Source organism: Sinocyclocheilus grahami, unplaced genomic scaffold, assembly GCF_001515645.1.
Source record: "Sinocyclocheilus grahami isolate Dianchi unplaced genomic scaffold, SAMN03320097.WGS_v1.1 scaffold3.1, whole genome shotgun sequence".
NCBI lineage: Eukaryota > Metazoa > Chordata > Actinopteri > Cypriniformes > Cyprinidae > Sinocyclocheilus > Sinocyclocheilus grahami.
The window spans coordinates 6,820,029-6,842,293 of NW_015505182.1; the positions used below are offsets into that span (position 1 = coordinate 6,820,029).

At 35.8% G+C, this 22,265-nt stretch overlaps 2 protein-coding genes across 2 annotated transcripts in view; one reads left to right on the top strand and one right to left on the bottom strand.

The window, feature by feature from the left end:
• The window catches only part of dnah1 (dynein, axonemal, heavy chain 1), a 32,852-nt gene extending 19,917 nt beyond the window's left edge, over window positions 1-12,935 (bottom strand). Inside the window, 29 exon segments of the mRNA XM_016267359.1 lie at window positions 58-207; window positions 297-410; window positions 625-919; window positions 1,046-1,156; window positions 1,336-1,499; window positions 1,630-1,770; window positions 1,956-2,186; window positions 2,642-2,747; window positions 2,934-3,055; window positions 3,146-3,310; window positions 3,452-3,664; window positions 4,472-4,725; window positions 4,944-5,142; window positions 5,255-5,410; window positions 5,502-5,643; window positions 5,783-5,865; window positions 6,216-6,335; window positions 6,418-6,643; window positions 6,762-6,952; window positions 7,118-7,268; window positions 7,596-7,891; window positions 7,969-8,180; window positions 8,290-8,447; window positions 9,263-9,515; window positions 9,887-10,057; window positions 10,234-10,366; window positions 11,998-12,168; window positions 12,244-12,411; window positions 12,783-12,935. Coding sequence (XP_016122845.1) covers window positions 58-207; window positions 297-410; window positions 625-919; window positions 1,046-1,156; window positions 1,336-1,499; window positions 1,630-1,770; window positions 1,956-2,186; window positions 2,642-2,747; window positions 2,934-3,055; window positions 3,146-3,310; window positions 3,452-3,664; window positions 4,472-4,725; window positions 4,944-5,142; window positions 5,255-5,410; window positions 5,502-5,643; window positions 5,783-5,865; window positions 6,216-6,335; window positions 6,418-6,643; window positions 6,762-6,952; window positions 7,118-7,268; window positions 7,596-7,891; window positions 7,969-8,180; window positions 8,290-8,447; window positions 9,263-9,515; window positions 9,887-10,057; window positions 10,234-10,366; window positions 11,998-12,168; window positions 12,244-12,411; window positions 12,783-12,935 — 5,049 coding nt within the window.
• Window positions 12,936-18,469: 5,534 nt separating this feature from the next.
• Window positions 18,470-22,265, top strand: part of LOC107574832 (netrin-4) — an 18,317-nt gene continuing 14,521 nt past the window's right edge. The window contains exon 1 of the mRNA XM_016261292.1: window positions 18,470-18,544. The gene's annotated coding sequence lies outside the window, so the exon portion shown is untranslated. The remainder of the gene's footprint in view (window positions 18,545-22,265) is intronic.

Below are 22,265 nucleotides of genomic sequence, written 5' to 3' on the forward strand. Positions count from 1 at the left end.
TTTAACCCCCCCCCCCCCCCCCCCAACATAGCTGCACTAATGCCATAAAAGTCAAACCTGTGAGCTGAGCTGTTCCGAGGACAGTTTGAAGGTGCTGGTGATTTTTTTGGACAATATTTTGGCATCACTGAAACCGAATGAGTAAAGAGAGATCTCTGCTATCATGGCGTAATCAGGGATCATCATTGCCACGGGACGGAATAGAGCCTAAGGAACACATACAGTACAGTATCAATCAGTCTTTTTTATTTTGAGCTTTTACATTGCTGCTGGTGAATTCCATACATTTAAATTACCTTTAAATTATCTGGTAGTTCAGTTCGACCAGCATAACCAGGATTCATAGTGATGAAGACTGCACAGGATGGAACAAGAGAGATTTCCATGCCTTCAAATACAAATTTCTTCACCTGAACACAACAAACAGGACATCAGGGTTTTCCACAAATTTTTACCAATGAATTTTCATGATTTTCTAGTCTATAAAAATAAGGATAATAATTAAAAATAATTTATTAGATATGATGTATGAAAGTTATGTTCCAAAAAAACATTCCTTCTGTCCTTAACATGCACGTATGATAGTGTTTAAATAGTAGGCCTCAAGTGTGTGATTTTACTCACTCTTTGCTGCTGGGCTTTTTGGATGGTTGTGATCTGTTGAGCCACAACTGATAAAACCTCCACATCAATTCGATTGAATTCATCAAAGCAGGCCCAGGCCCCTGAACTAGCTAAGCCTTTGAGGAACTTGCCCATAGCTATGAAGTCCAGCTGATCAGAGCAGTTAAAAACTACAGTCTGGATGGCCAGAGCTTTGCCCAGGTCTTTAGTGGTCTCTGTCTTTCCTGTACCGGCAGGGCCTGCTGGGGCACCTCCAAACTTTAAGTGAAGCGCACCAGTCAGGGTGAGGTAGCACCTGTGTGATGGACAAACATCGTATATCATTTTAATTTCTAGCAAAGAAAGTATCCTGTAAAATACTTTTCTTTGAAAAGCATATGTACAGCTACATATAAATGAAGTTCAGTTTTCCAAATGTCACCTGTCTGTCAATGGAGTGATAACAAGTCGTCCTGAGTTACCAAGGTACTCATAACCATACAAGAACTCAGCATTCACTGCTCTGATGTACAGGTCATCGCGCCAGTAATATCTATGAAAACACAAACACTAACACGTGTACTGTAAACTGATGTCTCTCTCTCTCTCTCGCTCTCTCTATATATATACACACACGCACACACACACATATTACTACTTTTACAATACTGCTATTATAATGTTACAAACAATTTATATATATATATATATATTGATTTTATATTGTATAACCTCAGTTGGCTGATCCACTCAAAGTCATTGACACTGGAAACTTTCTCCTCAACCAGCTTTGCTGCCACATCTTTAGCATGCACTTCGATCACAATGAGTGCTGAGAGTACCCCCCGCTGCATCTTTGACAGACGACCCCGCACCAGCTGCACCAAATCTCCCAACTGTTTGGGCATATACAAACACACACTTTAACTTACATCCAATGATTCCTCATCAGAATTTACAACATTGTAATGCACAAAACATCCCCAGGAATGTTTAATTGTTTGCACTGTTGTAAACAGTGCGCACCTGTGTCTGTAGCTGTGGATAAAGCCGATCTGCAAGGTCTCCCTTATCCAGAGACTCTGACACCTCTTGGGTCCAAAATGTTTGACAGCCAGCGATCACCACCTGCCCAGGCCAGGACAACACCCACTCTGTACGAGGACGCTGCAGGCAGGGTTGAGACTTTATAACAAAACATTCACTGACAACATAAACTACTTGTTATTATAAGACGCATTGTATTTAGGCTGTAACAAAAAATCTAGTGCACTCTGGAAATCTATGGGGATTCATACTGATTAAAGGGCCATTTACATAAAACAAACAAAAAAGTTGTTTTAGCTATGCACTTTGTTAAAAATCACTGACTTGACATTTTCAAAATAAGAAACAACACTTACCTCTACATAGGTTTGCAGTGAACGACTAATGTTGTCTCTTACACTGGCCTTCATGGAGTTCTCCACTTCCCGCAACCAATGCTCCACATTCCCAGAAGGAGACACAGGGACGGACAACTGGACTTCCTCTCCTTCAGCAGAGTACATGTGTGTGATCAGCAGATCTGACTGGAACTGGAGCTGCATGTTGTACAACATATTTCAGAATTTCAGACATTAAATGAAACACTATATGTGACTCTGGACCACAAAACCAGTCATAAGTGTCCGTTTTTTTGAAATTGAGATTTATACATCATATGAAAGCTGAATAATTAAGCTTTCCATTTATGTATGGTTTGTTAGGATAGGAAAAAGTTTTGATATATTAACGGTAGAAAATGTAAAAAATATCTTCATGGAACATGATCTTTACTTAATATCCTAATGATTTCCAGCATAAAAGAAAAATCAAGAATTTTAACCCATACAATGTATTGTTGGCTATTGCTACAAATATACTCGTGCTACTTATGACTAGTTTTGTGGTCCACGGTCAGATATTATATAAACTAAAATAATATTTTCTACCGTGCTAATAATATAGTAAACATATTACAGCAAATCATATCTGATGTATGCAAAAGAGGACTCACCCGGGCAACATTCTCAAAGCATTTGCGGAGATGTGGCTGCACTGCTGTTGGATCTTTAGTCTGAGATAAAATCTCCAGCAACTCATCATCTGATAAAAAGTAAAATCTACAACCAGACAACAAGAGAGTTCTTAAATAATTGCTTCAACAACTATAATGACCCTGCAGAGTTAGATTTAACTTTAAAGCACTAAGAAATTAAACAAAATGTTAAATGGCAAATTATTGTTTAATGAATTGCCCTGGGCCTTCCCTACTGTTGAATGAAACCATAAAAACTGATCATTTTTACCTGGGGAAGGCACTTCGTTTGGTCTCCAGGTATTCACTCAGTCCTTTCTGCACGAGCTCCAGTAAATTGTTACAGTCTTTGAGACTAGCCAATAGACGTGGTTCGGGACACACCTCAATCACCTGGACTCATAAAGACAATCACATCTCAATTCTTTGGTGAACCACTGACAAATCAAATATAGTATGATTAAGTAGTTTGACCATGCTCACCTTATTGTTATCATGGGCAGCCTTCATGATCTTCCTCCAGGTGCGTTCCATGGTCAGATACCTCTTCCCTTCCATAGGCAGCTGACGGTTGATGTCATCAGAGCTGAAAATAGGTTCCATGTACAGCCACGACCGCTGACAGATGAGCCACTCTTCTAATACTTCCTACCAGCAGAATACCACAGTAACACAAATACTTTTAGTTATTGTTTTTGGTGAAGATGCCTACATGCAAACTAAACAAACAATCCAAAAGTACCTCACCTTGTGGATTTCAGAATCAAACCTGCAGGATGATTGGCTTACCTGTGTCATTTTCAATTTACTTTCCCATTTGCTGATTCTCTCCTCAAAGGGTTTTTTATATGGGGAGAAGGCCATGCTCTGAGTCATTACAATGTGGTCATCCAGGAGCTGAGAAGCTTCGTCTGGGCTCTTCAAGATGTAAGTTCCTGTCTCCTTATAAGGCATCACCTCAAACATCACTGTTGACCATTCCTCCTCCATCTTTATCAGAGCCTATGTATGAGAGCAAAAAATACTGTCATATGACATAAAATGTCTGTGGAATTGTTCTGTTATGCAATTCAGGAAAAAATATCAACCAGCAAAAATGTTCCTGTGATATTGTTAATTTGTATAATTTATCGAAGGGCTAGAAAATATCCCATTAAATATGAGTTTAGTGCCTCTAGAGTCAATGTCTTGACCTCAAGCAGCCAGAATTTTGAATTACGATATGATATCAGCCACAAATGTACAGACACCCCTACTGTAGCTTTGGAATGCAGTGAGCCCCATGGTGCAGCTCCACCACTGGGCTTAGTGGGTCATGCAGCGCTGCTCCACTTCTGGCCTTAATGGTCCTTGTGGTGTAGCACTACCTCAGGGCTCAATAAACCTTAACAAATGATCCCACAATGTATTGTAATTTCTCATTAAAAAATAAATTCTAATTGATTTTTTATATTTGCTGATTAAATTTAAAGGAGCAATTCACCACTGACAAGATGAGCTTGTGAAAAAACTTGGCTGTCTATGAAGAAGAAACGCAATAAATAAATAAAAAATGCGGAAGTACAAGCTGTAGTTTTAACAAAAGCCCTGGAGCTGTCAAAAGTCCACTAGGTGATGCAAAATGTCAACTTTGAGTCATCTGGCGGCCTTTTACTGACAAATAAATGGAGATATCTGGGTGCAGGTAACACGGAGAAAGAGTATACATCGCTTATTTTCATATACTACCAAACACACAGTGTTCTTATGTGCCTCATGAATACAAAATGCATCTGAAAAACAACTCCATGGGACAAATATTGCACTCACTTGCTCAATAGCATATTCTTTTCCAGCCTCCTGAGCCACTTGGGTGATTTTCTCCGCATGATTTTGTAGGCCCAGCTCCAGACAAAGGGAAAAGGTGAGGTTCGCTGTAGACTTAATATTCATGTTAATACGTTCAGAAAGAAGTTCCCAGTGGCGGTTCCGCATGCCAGGATTCCTCAGGCCCCGGATCAGAGGAATGAATGGACGGAAATCTTCAATCTTAGTCCGGATTTCAGATGCCACTTCTTGACAGGCTGAATAGAGAGTCAATAATGATAAAAACATGTTATGAACAGTATGATACAAACACATAATACATATGTCTAAACCACAGATTTTCCTTCTCCTTTTGTATTTATGAAAATTTTTGCTTCACTTATAAAACAGGAAAACATATCTCATTCTTGATGCTAGGTATGACACAAAAACATACAATATTTGTTTGTGTCCTCTAACATTGTTTCCTACTCACCAGGAATGTCTTTAAACTGTTTGACACACTGGTGCATAGTCTTGTAAGCATCATTGACATTATACTCCAATTGTTCAGGGTTGATGGCTGACAGCGGGTCATTGAGCCAGCTTTCATGCCAACGCAGCCAATCAGATGTTGTCTTCCACAGGTCATAAAATGGCTGAAACTCTTTGTTCAGCTTCTGTAGCTCGGTGTACTACAGCACAACCATAAAACATATTTATGAGTATGGTCTCATTAATGTCATAGAACGACAATAATAAAACAATGAATCACTACACAGAAATTTGTGTGTAGAGTTAACCTACATTAGAGACTGGTTTGCCAAAGAGTCGTTCGCGGTTGTTGTAAAGCTGTGCCATTTCCTGACACTCTTTCAGCTGCTTGCTCACTCTCCGCACCTCATTTGCCACCTCATGCGCTCGCCCAAGGTTTGTGTAACCAGATAATCCAGCCACCGTCATCTGAAAATGAAGAGAGGTGACTTAATTGCAATGCCCAGAGTGACCATCTATTCCAGGGAAAACGTCTCATTCTTGACTTTATGAGTCTAACCTGCAGGACATTCAAGAGATCCAGGAAGCTGTTTTGGTCGACAAGCTGGATCTTAAGGAAGCGTTCTTCATCCTCAGCATGTTGGGCTTTCACTCTCTCCATCTGGTTCAGGATCATCCAGGGCCAGGCCATTGCTGTCCACCTACACAACATTTAGTATTTAGGAGCTCAGCTACTGAAGAAATGTGATATAGATGTGTAGAATGGCTGATTTTAGATTAGTTAAAAGCAACCGTGTTAAAACACTATTTATTTCAATGTCGAGGCAATGATGAACTCACTTCTCATTGACATCCTCATCGGAGAGACTGTAGAAGAATTCATCTATTAGATCATAATCAGACATAGCTTTGGACAAACACTCCTGCAGGAGGCCATTAGCAGAGGAAGACAGAGAAAAAAAGTCATTCAGCATTAAATGCAACAATGCAATGAGGATTTTTAAGCTTTAATCAACTTTAAACAACAGATGCTTGATGATACAGATACAGATGGCATACCGGATCATTTAATCATTTGACAAAGTACAAAAAAGTCATTTACAAAGCAAGACAAGTACTATCAAAATTAGGAAGATGTGGCCAGTGAGTATTGCATGTGCTCTGATATGCCACATGGTGGCACAATTTTCTGTCACTTCTCCACTATCCATTCCCAATAAAGGCAAAACACAAAGGATCTCGTTAATAATAAACAATAAAACAGTGACTGTACTTCATGTGCTTTGAGTTGCTCAGGGAGTAATTTCATCCATTCTCTCTGCTCTATGAGCTCCTCAATGCAGCTAGGTTTCTCTGACAGCTTTCTGCTGATGGCTTTACACTCCGTACTTGCCTGAAACACACACAATATTACATAACAGCGATACTGTCAGACTTGATAAAAATGTTACTAGTCCTTATGAACACTGACTCACATCCTGTATCTGTTGACGTAACCTCAGAGCGAGTCGGTCCAGCACTGCACTGGCGAGGTCTCTGCGTTTCTTCACCAGGCTTTGCCGAACGGCCTCCATGCTGACCTCGAAGGGACCGATGATGATTCCGGAAGGGATGGACTGATTTAAAAGTTCCATCTCCCTCAGGTGCTCCAGAACTTCCTGCTTCACTTCCTGAACGGTCTGGTTCTCCTGACTGTGCAACCTTCGAGACACAAAAATATAAGCAGAAGGACAATCCTTTCTCTGTAGTGTATAACAATGCATAGTATATTGGTCTCTCAGTTCATAAAAAAAACCTAGCAAACAATATAGAGATTTACTGCAGAAAAGTGTTGATATCTGAATTGTGGAGCTCAAGGTGGCATTCATATTCACAGGCGTAGGATCTGAGAGGTATGATGGCCTGTTTCAGGGCTAAACTGATGCGCTCCCTCAGATTGTTGACATCAGGTTCCCACAAGGCCACTGTATCTAATACATATCCAATGACGAGCAGGTTCTTCATTACAAACTGAGAGAATGGGAAGGAACAAAAACAGAACAAAGCCTTCAGAAATATAATTGTAATAATTTAAGAAGCATTTTTACCAAATAATTCTGGCTTTGTTTAATAATATAGTAACTAAAAAAAATTCTTCATAAAAATGATTTATGTACAAGCAATAAGATAGGGAACCTTGTCTAGTTGAGGTATGTTGTGTGTGGACAGGATTCCTTTATCAAACAAGTTGATAATGGAGGTCTCAAAGCTCTCTAGAGGAGTGCTGTAACCAACACCAGTCTGATCAAGTACCAAATCCACTAAGAAAAGGGGTTTCTTTTTTGGCCTGCATAAAATAATGTTGGATCATGGATAAGTTACATATAGTATAAAACAACTGCACTCAATTGATCTTATTTAGACCTTGTTTCTTTTGACTCCAAGGCTACCCTTTATCTAAAAGAGTATCTGAAGGCCCTCCTACAGTATCTAAGCTGATGTGTACCTCTTAATACATATGTAAAAAATAAAACAATTTAATGTTGTACAACAACAGAACCACCGATTTAGATTTTAGCATTTAAAGAAAAGAAATGTAATATAAAGCAACATCAAACATAATCCTATAAGCATATTTAAGAAGCAGTAACCAGGATAATGAGAATTCACATACTTGTATGGGCTGTTTATGAGATCAGGGCCCCAGGTCAGATCTTTGGGGCATTGTAGGACATTGTGGCAAGCATCGAGCAATAATTCGGCTAAGCTGGCCAGGGAATCCTGCACCAGGAACCTGAGTGTGTCCTGCTGAATGCTGCGTATCAGTGCCATCAAGCGACAGAGTTTAGACATGTGGTAAACATCCCAGTTGGAAACAGAGAGATTGTACCAGTCACGACTTCCATGCAGACTAGACGAAATCCCAGTACATAAAGTGTCCAGCCATGACTCTTGTAGAAACAATTGGACCTGAAGGAAGACAAAAAGTGTATGATGACACAGAGGCACATTTGTATGTGTACGTGTATAGGTGAAAGTTTGTATACCTGTGCATGTTTCTGAGACTGTGCCGAATCAAACTCCTCCAAGCTAAGTGACTTTGTGAAGCTGACATGAAACAGACTTATTTTTGCCACCCTGTTGCACTCTTCTCTCACTATGGACAGCACAGTGATCACCTCAGGCTTAGTGAGCAGAGTATTAAAGACAAAAGCTGCACGGTTCTTCTCAAAAGGATAGTCAGGCACTGACACAAGGCCTAGAAGGAAAGGAGACAGCACGTTGTTGGTGGGCCCATAAAATAAATCAACAACATAAAATCCCAGACTGTCTGAAAGTCTCCATTCTTTTGATGCCCATTTCTCTACCTTTCTCTGGAACTTTCTCGGGTTCTTTTTGAGGAATTTTGATGTGGGGGAACTCTTCTGGGCTTTCCTGTACCACCTTATCAAAGCACATCCGGTTCATAGTGTGAATGTACTCCAAACGAAGCTCTTCCTCCAGCTCCATCACACACTCCTGTAGACTGTATAGACACATGTGTTTATTGAAAAACAAACTAATTCAGCAGACATCAGTAATTGTTTACATAATTATATGCTGTGTTTTCTGGGATTGCACATCTGGTGTTGATGGAAGGTGCAGATGATTTTTATAGGAAACTCTTAATGTTTTATTTAATGTCTTAATGATCATACATGGGTGCAAAGGAATATATATATATATATATATATACAATTCTTTTTTTACAGTACTATACACCAGTGCCTGAAATTAACTTCTTTTTAAGAGGCAATATATTGTCTGCAGATGCATAAAAATCATATTTTATATGAAACCCCTGGATATTCAGTAAAAAAAAACAAATACACAACTGCTCAATAGTTTGGGGTCTGTAAGATTCTGTAATGTTTTTAAAACACCCTCTTATGCTCACCAAGGATGCGTTTATTTGATCAAAAATACAGTAAAACAGTAATATTCTGATTTTTTTTTACAAATATAAAATAACAGTTTTAATATATTTTAAAATATAATTTATTCCTGTGATGGCAAAGCTGAACATCAGTGCCACACGATGAATAGAAGGTTCAAATGAACAGCGTTTAATTGAAATAGAAATATTTTGTAACATTATAAATGTTTTTATTGACATTGTTGAAAAGAAAATCTTACTGACCCCAATTTTTAAAGGTAGTGTATAAAACATATCATTACATGGTATTTTTGGCCCTCATATTTAATTTTTTTTATCTAATTTTATCATCCTCTACACTGACAATTGCATACATTGAAATGTAAAATTATATTTGATCCTATTATTATTTTAATTCTTCTCACTGTTTCAAATGGAGGCCTGGTGTGGAGACTGCATAATTTCTGATGCGTTCTAAACTGGTGGGGTCAAGGGTGGGGGTGCCACTCCAGACTAGCATACAGTCAATGGAAAGATGGTACAAGATCATGGCCTCAGTGTACTGTCTCAAGTCCTGGGCAAACTGGACTCTCTGGGCAAAGACACGTGGGTCCTCTGCACAAAACAGCAGCCTGATCCTGGGAACCCAGTATCGCCCTTCTTGCAGTGACAAAGCCGCTTGGGAAAGAAAGAAAACATAATGAAATAGAAACAGAAGTCAAATATAGTGAATATTGTGGATAGTGAAATAGAAATGCAATGGTTTATGAAAGTTGAAAAACATATGTTTCGAACACTCGAAACATATGTTTTGTGGTTTGCAGCCGATTAGTCTATTAGGTTTGATTAGGTTATTTATATGATATAAAAGTCTCTTTAGTAGGCATTTAAACATTTTTTATTTACTTTCATTCTCTTCTGGGATAAGCCTATTATGTGACAAATGTCATTACTTTCTATTTCAACAAGAAACTCATCAAAATTGGGGGAAAACGTGTTCTTCAAATGGTTTCATGAGGTGTTTAAATTAACCAAGGTTCATATATGGCTATTGAACATGCCTTCTCTCTGTCCTCCATTCAAAGTAGGTTTTCCATCAGAATCTCGAACCCATCCATTACAGTCTGCTTTATGCACCAAGTACTCCTTCTTCTCCAGGCTGTACTGTAGCACCCCAACCAACTGCCAAGAATACTCCAAAGCTGGGCTCTCTGGATCCACTACATGACAAACACATGAAGAACAGACACTTAATTTTTCCCACATGTGCCCATATGGCTCCCACTGGATGGGCTATAAGATGAATTTATTTTTAGAATGAACTACAAGACTGATGATGGGATCCATTCGACTACAATATGTCAGGTATTTCCAGAGGGTTTAGACAGCACTGTACCAGGTGGAATGCCGTTTTTTGTTGGCAACAGGGCTTTGGCAGGAACAGGTTTGCGGTCGACAGAGCCTTGCTCGTAACCTAAAGCCAGCCATTCTTTTGGAGTACGGCAGTCAAAGTCCTCATTGTCGAATATCTGGTGTTACACAAAGCACGTTAATAGACACAAAATGAGCCACTTGTACAAAACGTCTCAGGTTACTTATGTAACCATGGTCCCCTTAGTAGGGAACGAGACACTGCGTCCTCTAGGGGTCGCTATGGGGGAACGCCTCGTCGTGACCCGTGTCTGAAGCATACATTGAAAAAACACCAATTTGTTGGCCGGCGACAGCCATGACGTCACTACCGGTGCGACTATAGTATAAATAGGCGCCGGGAGCTACACATCATTCACTTCTTCGTCTGAAGCTTGCATCCGCAGCATGGTAAGAAACCTAGAGGACGCAGTGTCTCGTTCCCTACTCAGGGAACCATGGTTACATAAGTAACCTGAGACGTTCCCTTTCATGGGAACTTCGAACTGCGTCCTCTAGGGGTCGCTATGGGGAACGGTATACCCACGCCACCATGCTGAGGGGAGTGCAAGCCAATTATTCCCTACGGCCAAAGGCCTAGGCTACATACCACTTTTATGTTTTCATTTACATGTATGAATGGGTAAGGCCCTATCTTTTCCACAATGCAGATAATGCAGAATGAATGGCAGGATTCAGTCATAAAACTTGAATTTATACTGTATAATGTGCAAAACTGTATGTTCAACATTTTATTTGACATTAATTAATTTGTTGTAATAATGTGTATCATAAAACAGAATATAAAAAATAAAAACAGAATTTACTGTAAAATTTTAATATAATATTTTATACTGTTATTTTTAGGAATTCAATTGATTAGACTTTGTTTGATCAACCTGATTAGACATTTGATGATAAAAATGTAATTCAACAGAATTTAATTCAAATGCAATCCAGAAAAAAAAATACACAGGAAAAAAAAACAGAATTCTGAAAACAAGAACAAGAACAAACTAATAGAACGAAAGTTGGGGAAGAAAACTAAAATGGATTTCATAGGGCCCTAAATGAGAAAATAAAAATGATAGAAAGAATCAGTAAAAGAAGAGAAAGATTTGTGTACCAGTTGTGCCTGGTTTACTTACAAGATTTGAGAATCTGCAGGGCAAAGGGGTCAGTTTGTCCCTGTGATGTCCTCTAGGATGAATCATCTTAGATATAGATGTATGGTTTTCTTTCTGTTTTTTTTTTGTCCATAAAAAATAGAATTTACTGTATAACATGCAGAACTTCATGTGCAACACTTTATTTGACACAAATAAATTCCATGTTTTGTTTTCTAAAATTTTCTAAAATTTGTGATGTTAAATGTGTGTTATAAAACACAGAACACACAAAAAAACAGACAACGCAGAATTTGGGGAAAAATAAACTGGAATTTAGCAACAAAAAAAAAAATAGAACAAATTTCATAGGGCCCTATTTTTGTAAAATGTTAATATAATATTTTATTATAATAATATTATATTATTTATAAAATAAATTCAATTGATTAGACTTTTGTTTTGCTGATACAAATTTAATTAAACAATTCAGACAGAATTTAGAAAACCATAAACAGAAAACAGATTTTTGGAAAAAGAAAAAAAAACAATGGAATCTAGGAAAAAATCTAACAGATTTCATAAGGCCCTAATTGAGGAAATAAAATGATACAATCATTAGAAGAAGAGAAAGAGTGATTTACCTGTTTTTGTTGACTTATATCTGGTCTGCTACCAACTGACGAGGAGGCACTCAAGGCGGGCAGTTCGTCCCTGTGACGTCCTCTCGACACACTTGGAGGGAGAGGATGAATCCTCTCAGATCCAAATGGATGGTTTTCTGCCTGTTTTTTGTCCATAAAAGCATTAATCTTCTGAACAGCATGCAGAACTTCATGTGCAACATGCTATTTGACAATAATAAATTTTATATCTGGTCTGCTACCAACTGACGAGGAGGCACTCAAGGCGGGCAGTTCGTCCCTGTGACGTCCTCTCGACACACTTGGAGGGAGAGGATGAATCCTCTCAGATCCAAATGGATGGTTTTCTGCCTGTTTTTTGTCCATAAAAGCATTAATCTTCTTAACAGCATGCAGAACTTCATGTGCAACATGCTATTTGACAATAATAAATAAATTAATTAATTAAAGTTTTGTTTTCTAATGTGATCTTTCAAATTTTTAATGTAACTGTGCATCATAAAACACAGAATACCAAAAAAAAAAAAAAAAGAAAGAAAAAACAGACAACACAGAATAAAAATTCAAGCTTTAAAAACTACTGTTTATTTAAACTTCTTCAAGAACACCTTCAAACTACAAGCTTTTAAAACCACTTCAAATAGGTCACGTTTTCCCAAGCCAACATCAAAGTTTGTTCACAAACTTTACTTTTTTAGTAGCTAATAATAATAAGCTTAAATGGAATATCAGTCGGGTTTCTTTCTCAAGCCAGTAGAAGAGGTTTAGAAGAGGTTTAACGTTACCTGTTGCCGATTTGTGCCTGGTCTACTAATGAGAGAAGAGGCGGTATTTAACGGGGGAAGTTCGTCTCTGTGACCCTCGCTTGGCATGGCTGGACGCTGGGGACGAAACATCCCGAAATCGGGACGATTTTTTTCTGGCTGTTTTTTCTCCATAATCGCTTATCCCGAATCCATCAGAAAAGAAACAAAAGTTACACAAAAGTACGCAAGTATCGATTGTTCAACACGCTCTCTCTTCTGAATCTCATTATAACCACACTGTAAAAAAGAAGTGTAATTTTAACTGTAAAATTTTGTAAAAACGCTACGGGGAAAACCGGTTAATAGGTTAACAGTAAGTTCCCGTACTATATACAGGGAAAAACTGTAAAATATCTAACCAGACATTTCATGTAATTTTACAGTAAAATGCTGTTAATTGTACAGTTTTTAGAAGTAAAAATAACAAATCAATGTATAATTTACAGTCAAAAACTGTAAACTGATATTCCCAGAATTCCCTGCATGACACTCCACATTTGAAAGTATTTTGTTTAAATAATCATGTTTTTTAAATAGTTTTTGTTATTAGTTATGTATGTTTGGGCTTTATGTTACATCTTCTGTTGTTTAATGAAAGTTGAATGCATTATTTAAGTATCATGTGTGTTACCTTTATGGTGTTTAGTGTTTGCATGAAAGACTCTGTGCACCTTCTATATATCAGTACACACTTCTGCTTGTAGCGAAGCTACTTGTGATGAGCTTTGATTCTTCATGTGGCTTTCTCTTTTACCACCTGCATTATTACGGTGGATGTCAGTATGTTCAAGGTACAAAACAGATTTTAATAGCAGTGTGCATTGTTGAATTTACTGGTTTACATTCAAATGTTCTTGTTTGTAAATTACAGTTTTATACTGTAAAATCTACAGGTTTTGGCCGTAAATGTGTTTACAGTTTTTCTGTATTTTTAACAAAATTATTCTGGCAACCACAGCTGCCAAAATTATTTTGTAAAAACTACAGAATTTTTTTTACAGTGCAAGCACTGATACAAATGATCAAGCACTGTATTTTAATGAAAGAATACAATATAGAGAAATGTGATACTTTTCGGTCGAGTTAAACAAAGAAGCACACTTTTACATACCTCACTCCAAATCACAGCAGGCTCACTAATAAACACGTAAACACGTACCTCACTAACAAACACGCATTTTTTTCTTTTTTTGAAGATCTCGACGTCTTCGGTAAAACAAACGCGTATCGTGAGTATTTCGTGTCTAACTTGCTTTGCAGTATTTTAACTGTCATTTAGCGACGCTGCCACGGTTGCCAGGCCAACGCCGTGCATGCGGGGTTTGTTGTAGATTCCGGTGCACGAGACTAGACCGAGCGCTTCACAATCCTTCACTGTGGAGATCAAAACAAACATTAGAATAAAGAATAATAAAGAATATATGCATTTGAGATCAGTTATATTTTTTGAGGTTAAGCTTCAGTATAAGGTCTAACAAAAAAAAGCCAAACAAATAATTTTTATTAAATTTATTAAATAATCTTTATTTGGTGTCATTCGAGTTGTCAGTCAGATAGAGTGAAAACTGCTTCCAATATCAAATTTCAGAGGCTGTTCAAATGTGCAGAGATCAATCTGGATTTAGCTACTATTTCTGTCATTAAAAGATGTGGTACAAATTGTAAGAACGGTTGCTATGCTGTTCAAACTGAGCAATAGTAACCTCCTCACTGTATTGATTTTTTACAGTTCATTTATGTTTCATTGTTATAAGGTTTTGTGAAATATTTATTGAGAACAGGTATAATGAAACAGTGTATTGATCAACTAAAGACTGACACATGTGTAAACATAAGATATTTATAATAATAGGTAAATGAAATATATAACATTTAAAAAATAAATAACCAGGTCCTGAGGCAAAAAAAAAAAACATTAATTAATTTGCTTTTATCCTATATTTCATAATATTATATTCAATTATATATATATATATATATAGGTGCACATAATTCAATATTCCAGTTAATTAATTATTTTTGATTAAGGCAACATGTTACATGATACAGACATATGATACAGTGATTTTTAACACGTCTGTAATATTTTACAGACCTTACGTTGATTAGAAGTTATTCTTATAATTCATTTTTAATTAATTCAATCATTCATTCATTCATATATATATATAATTTCTTTAATTAAAATTTTTCTTTTAATTTAATCTTTATACTATTTTATTTGCAAAATGTAGAAATATATTAAGATTTTTTGGTAAAACATTTATTATTTTATTAGTTATTAGTTTATTATTTTATAAAGTTATTTCATTTTAATTAATTTTTTTATTTATTTGCTTTTATTATTTATTGTATTTTGATTTAATGGGCATGCCTTCAAGGTCACCAAAATCTTGTTCAATTGTTTCAATTTTTCACATGCTTGCAGAATTTCTAACCACATTTCTCTCAAATCCCTTTTTGTCAATTATATTACTCTTACAAAACTGTGTCCTCCCTCCAGCTTCTTCAATTGTATAGTTGCGTCATGAGACACATCGACCCTCACTGTATCCCAAAGGCAGATGCAGCAGACACATTTGTCAATAGATCCAAACACCTGCCAGCAATTAATGACTAATAGCTTTGGCCTACAGCATTACAGCGCTGTTTGAACAAGACAGATGAGATCTCAGATGAGCTGGGTCCTAAGAACAGAAAAGTTCTCATTTTGTGGTCCAAAATCAGGGCAGATTAGTCCCCCAAGCGATTGAGGTCATTGATAAGCTTCAGATGAAAGACATTTCTGATAAAATTCTGCACAACTGGGACTTTCAAATATCAACATAGCACAAACTACGCTAGTATCAAGAAAAAAATTCAGACTTTTAACTTTTTATGCTCGACTTTCAATTCACACCTAGGATTGTTAGCTATGCTGAATGTCACAGAACTGTGCTATATTTAAGGTGGAAAAAATGTGTTCTGTATTAAATTCATATGGGACACAATTTATCAAGTATATTAGTGAATGCCATCTATTTTATTTCAATCAGTTTTGTTTGAAAAATCCATTTCCTCCAGATATGAAAAAAAATATGCTTTGGTAAATTTGGACTTTTTATGTCATAATTATGAAATAATTGTAAATTATAATTATAATTAGCTATAATTATAATTATGACTTTTCATCTCATAATCTCTATTTCTTGTTACAATTGCAACTTTTAATCTCATAATTTTCCATTTTGTTTAAGCATAATGACTTCTTATCTTACTGTTTCATCTTTTTTATCTCATAATTATGACTTGTATTTTCATCTCATAATTATGAGTAGGGTTGCAAAAAGTTGGAAACTTTCCAGACATTTTCCACCACTTTGCAACCCTAAATATGACTTATTATATCTATTTCATAATAGATATTTTACATATGTTTTCATTATTATGATTCCCCCCCCCCTTATGTAGCAGAAATTGTCTTCCATAGTTTTGAATCAAGTGTTAATTTTAAGAAAGAAAACACAAATCACAAAACGATATGAAAAAAAATAGACCAAACAAAAGCTAGCAATGTCAAGGTAAAGAGTTTGATTCCCAAGTCAATTTGTCAGTTCAATTCCTGATTCTTAAATGCAATGTTGCAAGTTTCTCTGGACAAAAACAGCTGGCAAATGTGTACATTTAAATGAGAGTGATACTATTGACATGGAGGACGTGAACTAACTTTCATCTGCTGACTCTTTGATTGTAATGTCCATTAAAACCATCCACTGAATTGATCTGTGGAACTTGCGCACACAAAAAGTCCTCCTCTTCCAGTCATTCTCTCCTTTTACACCCCTCATCTGCCCTTCTTGCCTTTATATTCCACAGGCGGTTGTGGGTGTCACGCCTGCTTGAGTGTGACTCCTATTTTGCAGTAATGAAAGCAACATGTGCTTCTAACTTTAGCTGCTCATGATACCCAGATGTTGGTTTTGGAGAGCAGCAGAGGTGGGCCCCCAGCTTCCCAGTGTCACATCGCTAAAGAGCCATGGAAGAATATGAAGCTTCTATAAGTCTACATCTTTGTATTGATCTGTGTTTTTAAACCGCTGGAGTCTACTTTATCTCGGTTAGCAAACACATCAAAGATGGCAAAAAGCGTTTGAGCTGGTATTTGTTCCACAGTAGAATAAGTGGAACAGCTGATGTAATGTAAAACACATACACGTTTACCACAACAACACAAAATCTAGCTAATGTTCCATTTTACCATTAGCTAATTGGTTAAACATGGTGTCTAATATGGTTTTAAAAAGTCAGTTCAACAGCGCTGCAACGGTGCATGACCGTCGTCTGTTCTATTTAATGGGTGAAATGTATACACCATCAGGTTAGTGAGTGTTACACTAGTACTCCAAGCCTGTGTGTTTTATGAGAGAATAAAAAAGAGCTGTGGCCTGAAATGACGATGCGTATTGCCAGACCAGACAGACTTAATGGCTTTAATTGTGACCCGCATGACCTTTGAATGATCATTAGGGGTCAGATGAGATCACGGGTGGATACCTGGCCTGCATGTGGCCATAAAAAAGAAAGGTTTTAATTGCTGGTGATGAGATTAGGCAGGTTTTCGGTTACTAATAGACACCTGGTCACAATTCAGGGTCAGGGATCACAGTTACTATTAGAAACCCCTAACCCAAAGTATTGACCTTATAAAACAAAAACTTACTAAAAAAAAAAACCTAGACAAATAGAGGGGAACCAAAACCAGAATATCATAGAGATTTGGAGGTGGCCATTTTTGTCTGCTAGCCAAAGAAGTAAATTACAATGAATATTAAAATGAAATATTCGATAAAAATATATTTACAAAAACTTCAAATACAATACTAATAAATTCTAATGTAATTACTATCATTTAATAAAATTCATTATTAAATTATAGTAAGATGATATATTAAATATTAATATGAAATAATATATACTATAATTTAAACCCTATATATGTGTAGATTGTTTGACAGACAATAATAACAAAATTAATAAATTATTATAATAAAAATTATAATAAAAATACAAAATTATAATATTAAATATTTAATCATTTAAGATTTAAAATATAATAAACCAAGTAAAAATACAAAATAACTCTGCAGATTTTATTATGATGAAAACTACAAAAATATATAATTAATATGATATAGTTTAAAATGAAAATACATCAAATTTAATTATAAAATAACTTGTTGATTCTTTGACAGATAATAATAATGAATAAAAAAAATTAGATAAGAAAATAAGAATTTATTAGATTAGATAAGATTAGATAAGAAAAAATAAAAAAATAAAATTTAATAAATCACCAAAAAATAACTCACAGATTCTTTGACAGATTATAGTAAAATATTTATTATAATATATTATAATAAAAATCATAAAATTACAACATTAAATATTACATAATTAACCAGTTAAAATGTAATAAATCAAATAAAAATATAAAATAACTGGCTGAAATGCACAGGTATAACGCATAAAGGGTTTACATTATTTATTAATGCCACTCCAATCCAGCATGCCTCCTTTCTTCTTAAAGCACCTCATGGGGTGGCGGGACATTTCTACTCTACTGTTGCACATTTTCGCTCTACAGCTCACGCTATTTACAATCCCTTTCATAGACATTAATATCTTGCAGAGGCAATTCAGAAAACGAGTAGCTTGCTGTAGCAGCCCTCAACGACGAGACTTGGACATCGCTAAATCCCTGGGTAAGCACTTGTCTTATTTACTTACCGAAGCCCTATGAAGGGTGTGGGGTGTGTGCCTGCGTGTTTATACAGACCTCCATATGTGTGGGAAGCTTTACTCCGCTCCAATAAATGGTTTCAGCTGCGTCAGTGCAGCAGGGCACTACCAATTAGGCACAAACCTCTTCAATCAAAACCACCCCTCTTAAAATTCCTCTCATTCCTGCTTCTTAAGACCTAATAATGTTGAAATGAAATGGATGTGGAGCGCTGACACATGTGCGAGTGTTTATGTGCAACGAATCCCGTCACAGACAAACATACCATTGCGTGATCGGCCATTCGCATATATAAACAGCTACATGAGCTACTGCATGGAGTGGTTATCTATAGGCCTACACAACAGACCCACACAGAAAAACATTAGCGACCCTGGAGGCGCGCGCGCATTAGGGATGGGCGATACCACTTATTTTGTTTTCGATACGATACCGATATTTTTCAAGGCAGTATCGTCGATATCGTTACCGATACGATACTTCTGAACTAAACTTTTAAATTATGAAATTAATAAATTACTAAGAGTAAAATGGTTAATGATAAGCTTTGTTTAAAACGCATTTTAACATTCAATACGCCTTAATTGTAACTTATTAGGTTATATTTTTGTTTACACATGGTTCAGATATGTTTTTTGTTCACACATGATTCAAATCTATAAATAATACAGTTGAACTATGGTCACTTTAGTAAAACCATGGTTCATTTTCATAAGGGACTGCCAGTGACAGGCTGTTACATGCATAAAATGCAACCTTTTTATTCTGACACAGTGTATGATTTCTATTAACATTACAGAATAGAACATGATCTATATTATCTTTCAACGTTCAATTTAAATAACTGTAATTGCACAAACTATGTACGCTACAATTTCAGTTTGTTTATTGTGAAATAACTCTGTCCTTCTGTCCTCTGATAAGCATTGTTCAGGGCTGCCGTTCCCAAACGCTTTAATGCGTTCTTATGATACTTTTGGGAAACGCAGCCCTGTTTGAATGCACTGTGCAGTGAGTGCAGTGAGTGAACGCTCTCTTTAAAGGATTGGTTCTGTCTTGCAACATTTGCATGTGTTCAGATGAGCAGGAAAATAGTTCTATCCTATACAATTACTCGCTAACAAAGGTTATTCGTCCAATTCAATGCATATTGTACGCATTTTTTTTTTGAATTAACAAAATCACTGGTAAATAAAACACACCTTAGTATCGATATTTTTGTTTGAGTATCGATACTTTCGATACTTGCGTCAATATCGATATATCGATACTTTGGATCGATACGCCCATCCCTAGCACGCATGCATGTAGTCACACAATTGCTTTGGCAAGCTTCCTACATGTTCCACAGGGGCTCCGGACGGTCATAGCCGTTCATCTGGCCTCTATCAGCGCCCAGCCTGACAATTTAATCTCACTCATTCATTCTCACAGATCAAAGCAGCACACTGCAATTTAAACCTATTACCCTGGTATAAAGACATGTTGTGACCCTTTCTCTCTCAAACGCACACTCACAAATGTTTGCAAACAAGCATGCAAAGACCATCACAAGCCCACATTTACACAAACATACATGTATGTATTTAAAGATTTTTGTTTCTCCAATTTTACTTCATGCACATTTGCTGTAAACAGGCTACATTTGTTTTCTAAAACCTTTTGTCATGATTATAATTTTCAAGCCAAAATTTTGACTTTTTAATGTCATAATCGTGACTCTTTATGTCATAATTAGGACTTTTTATCTCACAATTGTTTGTCATAATTTCGACCTTTTATCTCAGAATTGTTTTTGTCATAATTTCGACTTTTGACATAATTATGATTTTTAATCACATAATTGTTTTTATGTGATAATTTAGACTTTTTATGTCATAATCAAGATGTTTTATTTTATAATTGTTTTTCATAATTTCAACTTTTTTCTCAGAATTGTTTTTGTTATAATTTCTGCTTGTGCTATGTTTCTACTTTTTAATCTCATGATTGTTTTATGTGATGATTTTGAATTTTTATGTCATAATTATGGCTTTTTATTTCATCATTTCAACATGTCATAATTTTTGTTATAATTTCAACTTTTATGTCATTATTGTCTGTCATGGTTTTTTTTGTCACAAATGTCATTGACTTGTGTCATAATTATGACTTTTTAATCTCATAATTGTTTTTATGTGATCATTAAAAAAATGTATGTCATAATTATGACTTTTTATTAACGTCATAATTGTTTGTCATAATTTTTATCAAAAATGTTATTGACGTGTCATAATTATGACTTTTTAAACTCATAATTGTTTTTATGTGATCGTTTTTATTTTTTGTCATAATTATTTTTTACCTTTTACTTTTTTTCTTATGACTTTTTATGTCATAATGGTCTCAATTTAAATTTTTACATCATAAATGATTGTCAGAATTTTGCCTTTTTTGTCATAATAATTACTTTTTATTTCTCAATTTTAGATTTTTAATTTTCAAAGGAAAAAACAAATCACAACAGAATGGGAAATAAAATAGATCAAACAACAAAACATTGGCCTAGCAATGTCAAAGTCATGCGTTCAATTAATTGGCACAGTTAAATGAGGGCTACAAAAGCCAAAATGACACAAAGCTAATCCTGTCTATTAAAGATAGTGTGGGATATACACACAGATGTTCTGATGTGCCTAATTTCAAACATCCCTCATTACGAAATGTATGTTTTCCATTATACAGTACCAGTGCTGGACAAACAATCATCTAAAGTGCTTGAACATACTTTGATGCCAAAAGCTCTTAGCAATCTTGAATAGGATGGTCGGATGATTTAAATTGCTATAATGAATATGGATTGTTTGTTAACATCTGTCATTTATGGCAGGGTTGATATGGTTACATTAACGCTCCCTGGGAAACAGCAATCTACGATTCACCTTTGACCTTTATACTGATGTTTGCATTCCACACATTAAGCTTAACTTATTCTGTCCTGTATAGGGGATATTTATTGTGGTGGAGATTTTCTTAATAGTATTATTTTATAGAATTGTAGGGGTTATACAGAGTGAAACGTTTCAGTTTTAGAATGTAATGGCCAACTGATTAGCAACAACAACCAATCATAAACTGAGCAGTGTTTTCCATATGAAATATCAAGCAGTGACCAAAAACAGTTACAGTCTGAAATAAGCTACAAAAGCTGTTATTTAAACAGGTTACATGCTTTGTTCATTTATTCAATGATATTCACACATTTGCAAATAAGAATGATCATCTTGGAATTGAAACCCCCAGGAAAAATTCTCAACTCGGTAAAAACGGAAGAGTGTGAAACATGAAAAAAGATAACGCTTAAGATTTAGAAAGGCACACGGCTGACCATTTAAAGTGTGAAAAGTCTACAAAGTGGGCAAAATCTGGCCAACACACAATCCTTCCCACATATAGGCAAGCTGATATAACTGATATATACTGTGCAAAGTGTTGCTTGCCATTTAAATTCCTTCCCTGTTGAGAAAGTCTTGTTCAACAATACAGTTTTGTGCAAATATTTTAATGAGCAGTTGAAAAGCTTTATTGGGTGCAGGCTGGTTAAAACCCAATTATTTTCCCAGCATTGAAATGAACCACAGTTACCATAAAGTCAATTACATTTTGCATTTTTAGCTGAAACGAGCATCCAAGTATGAAAAAAC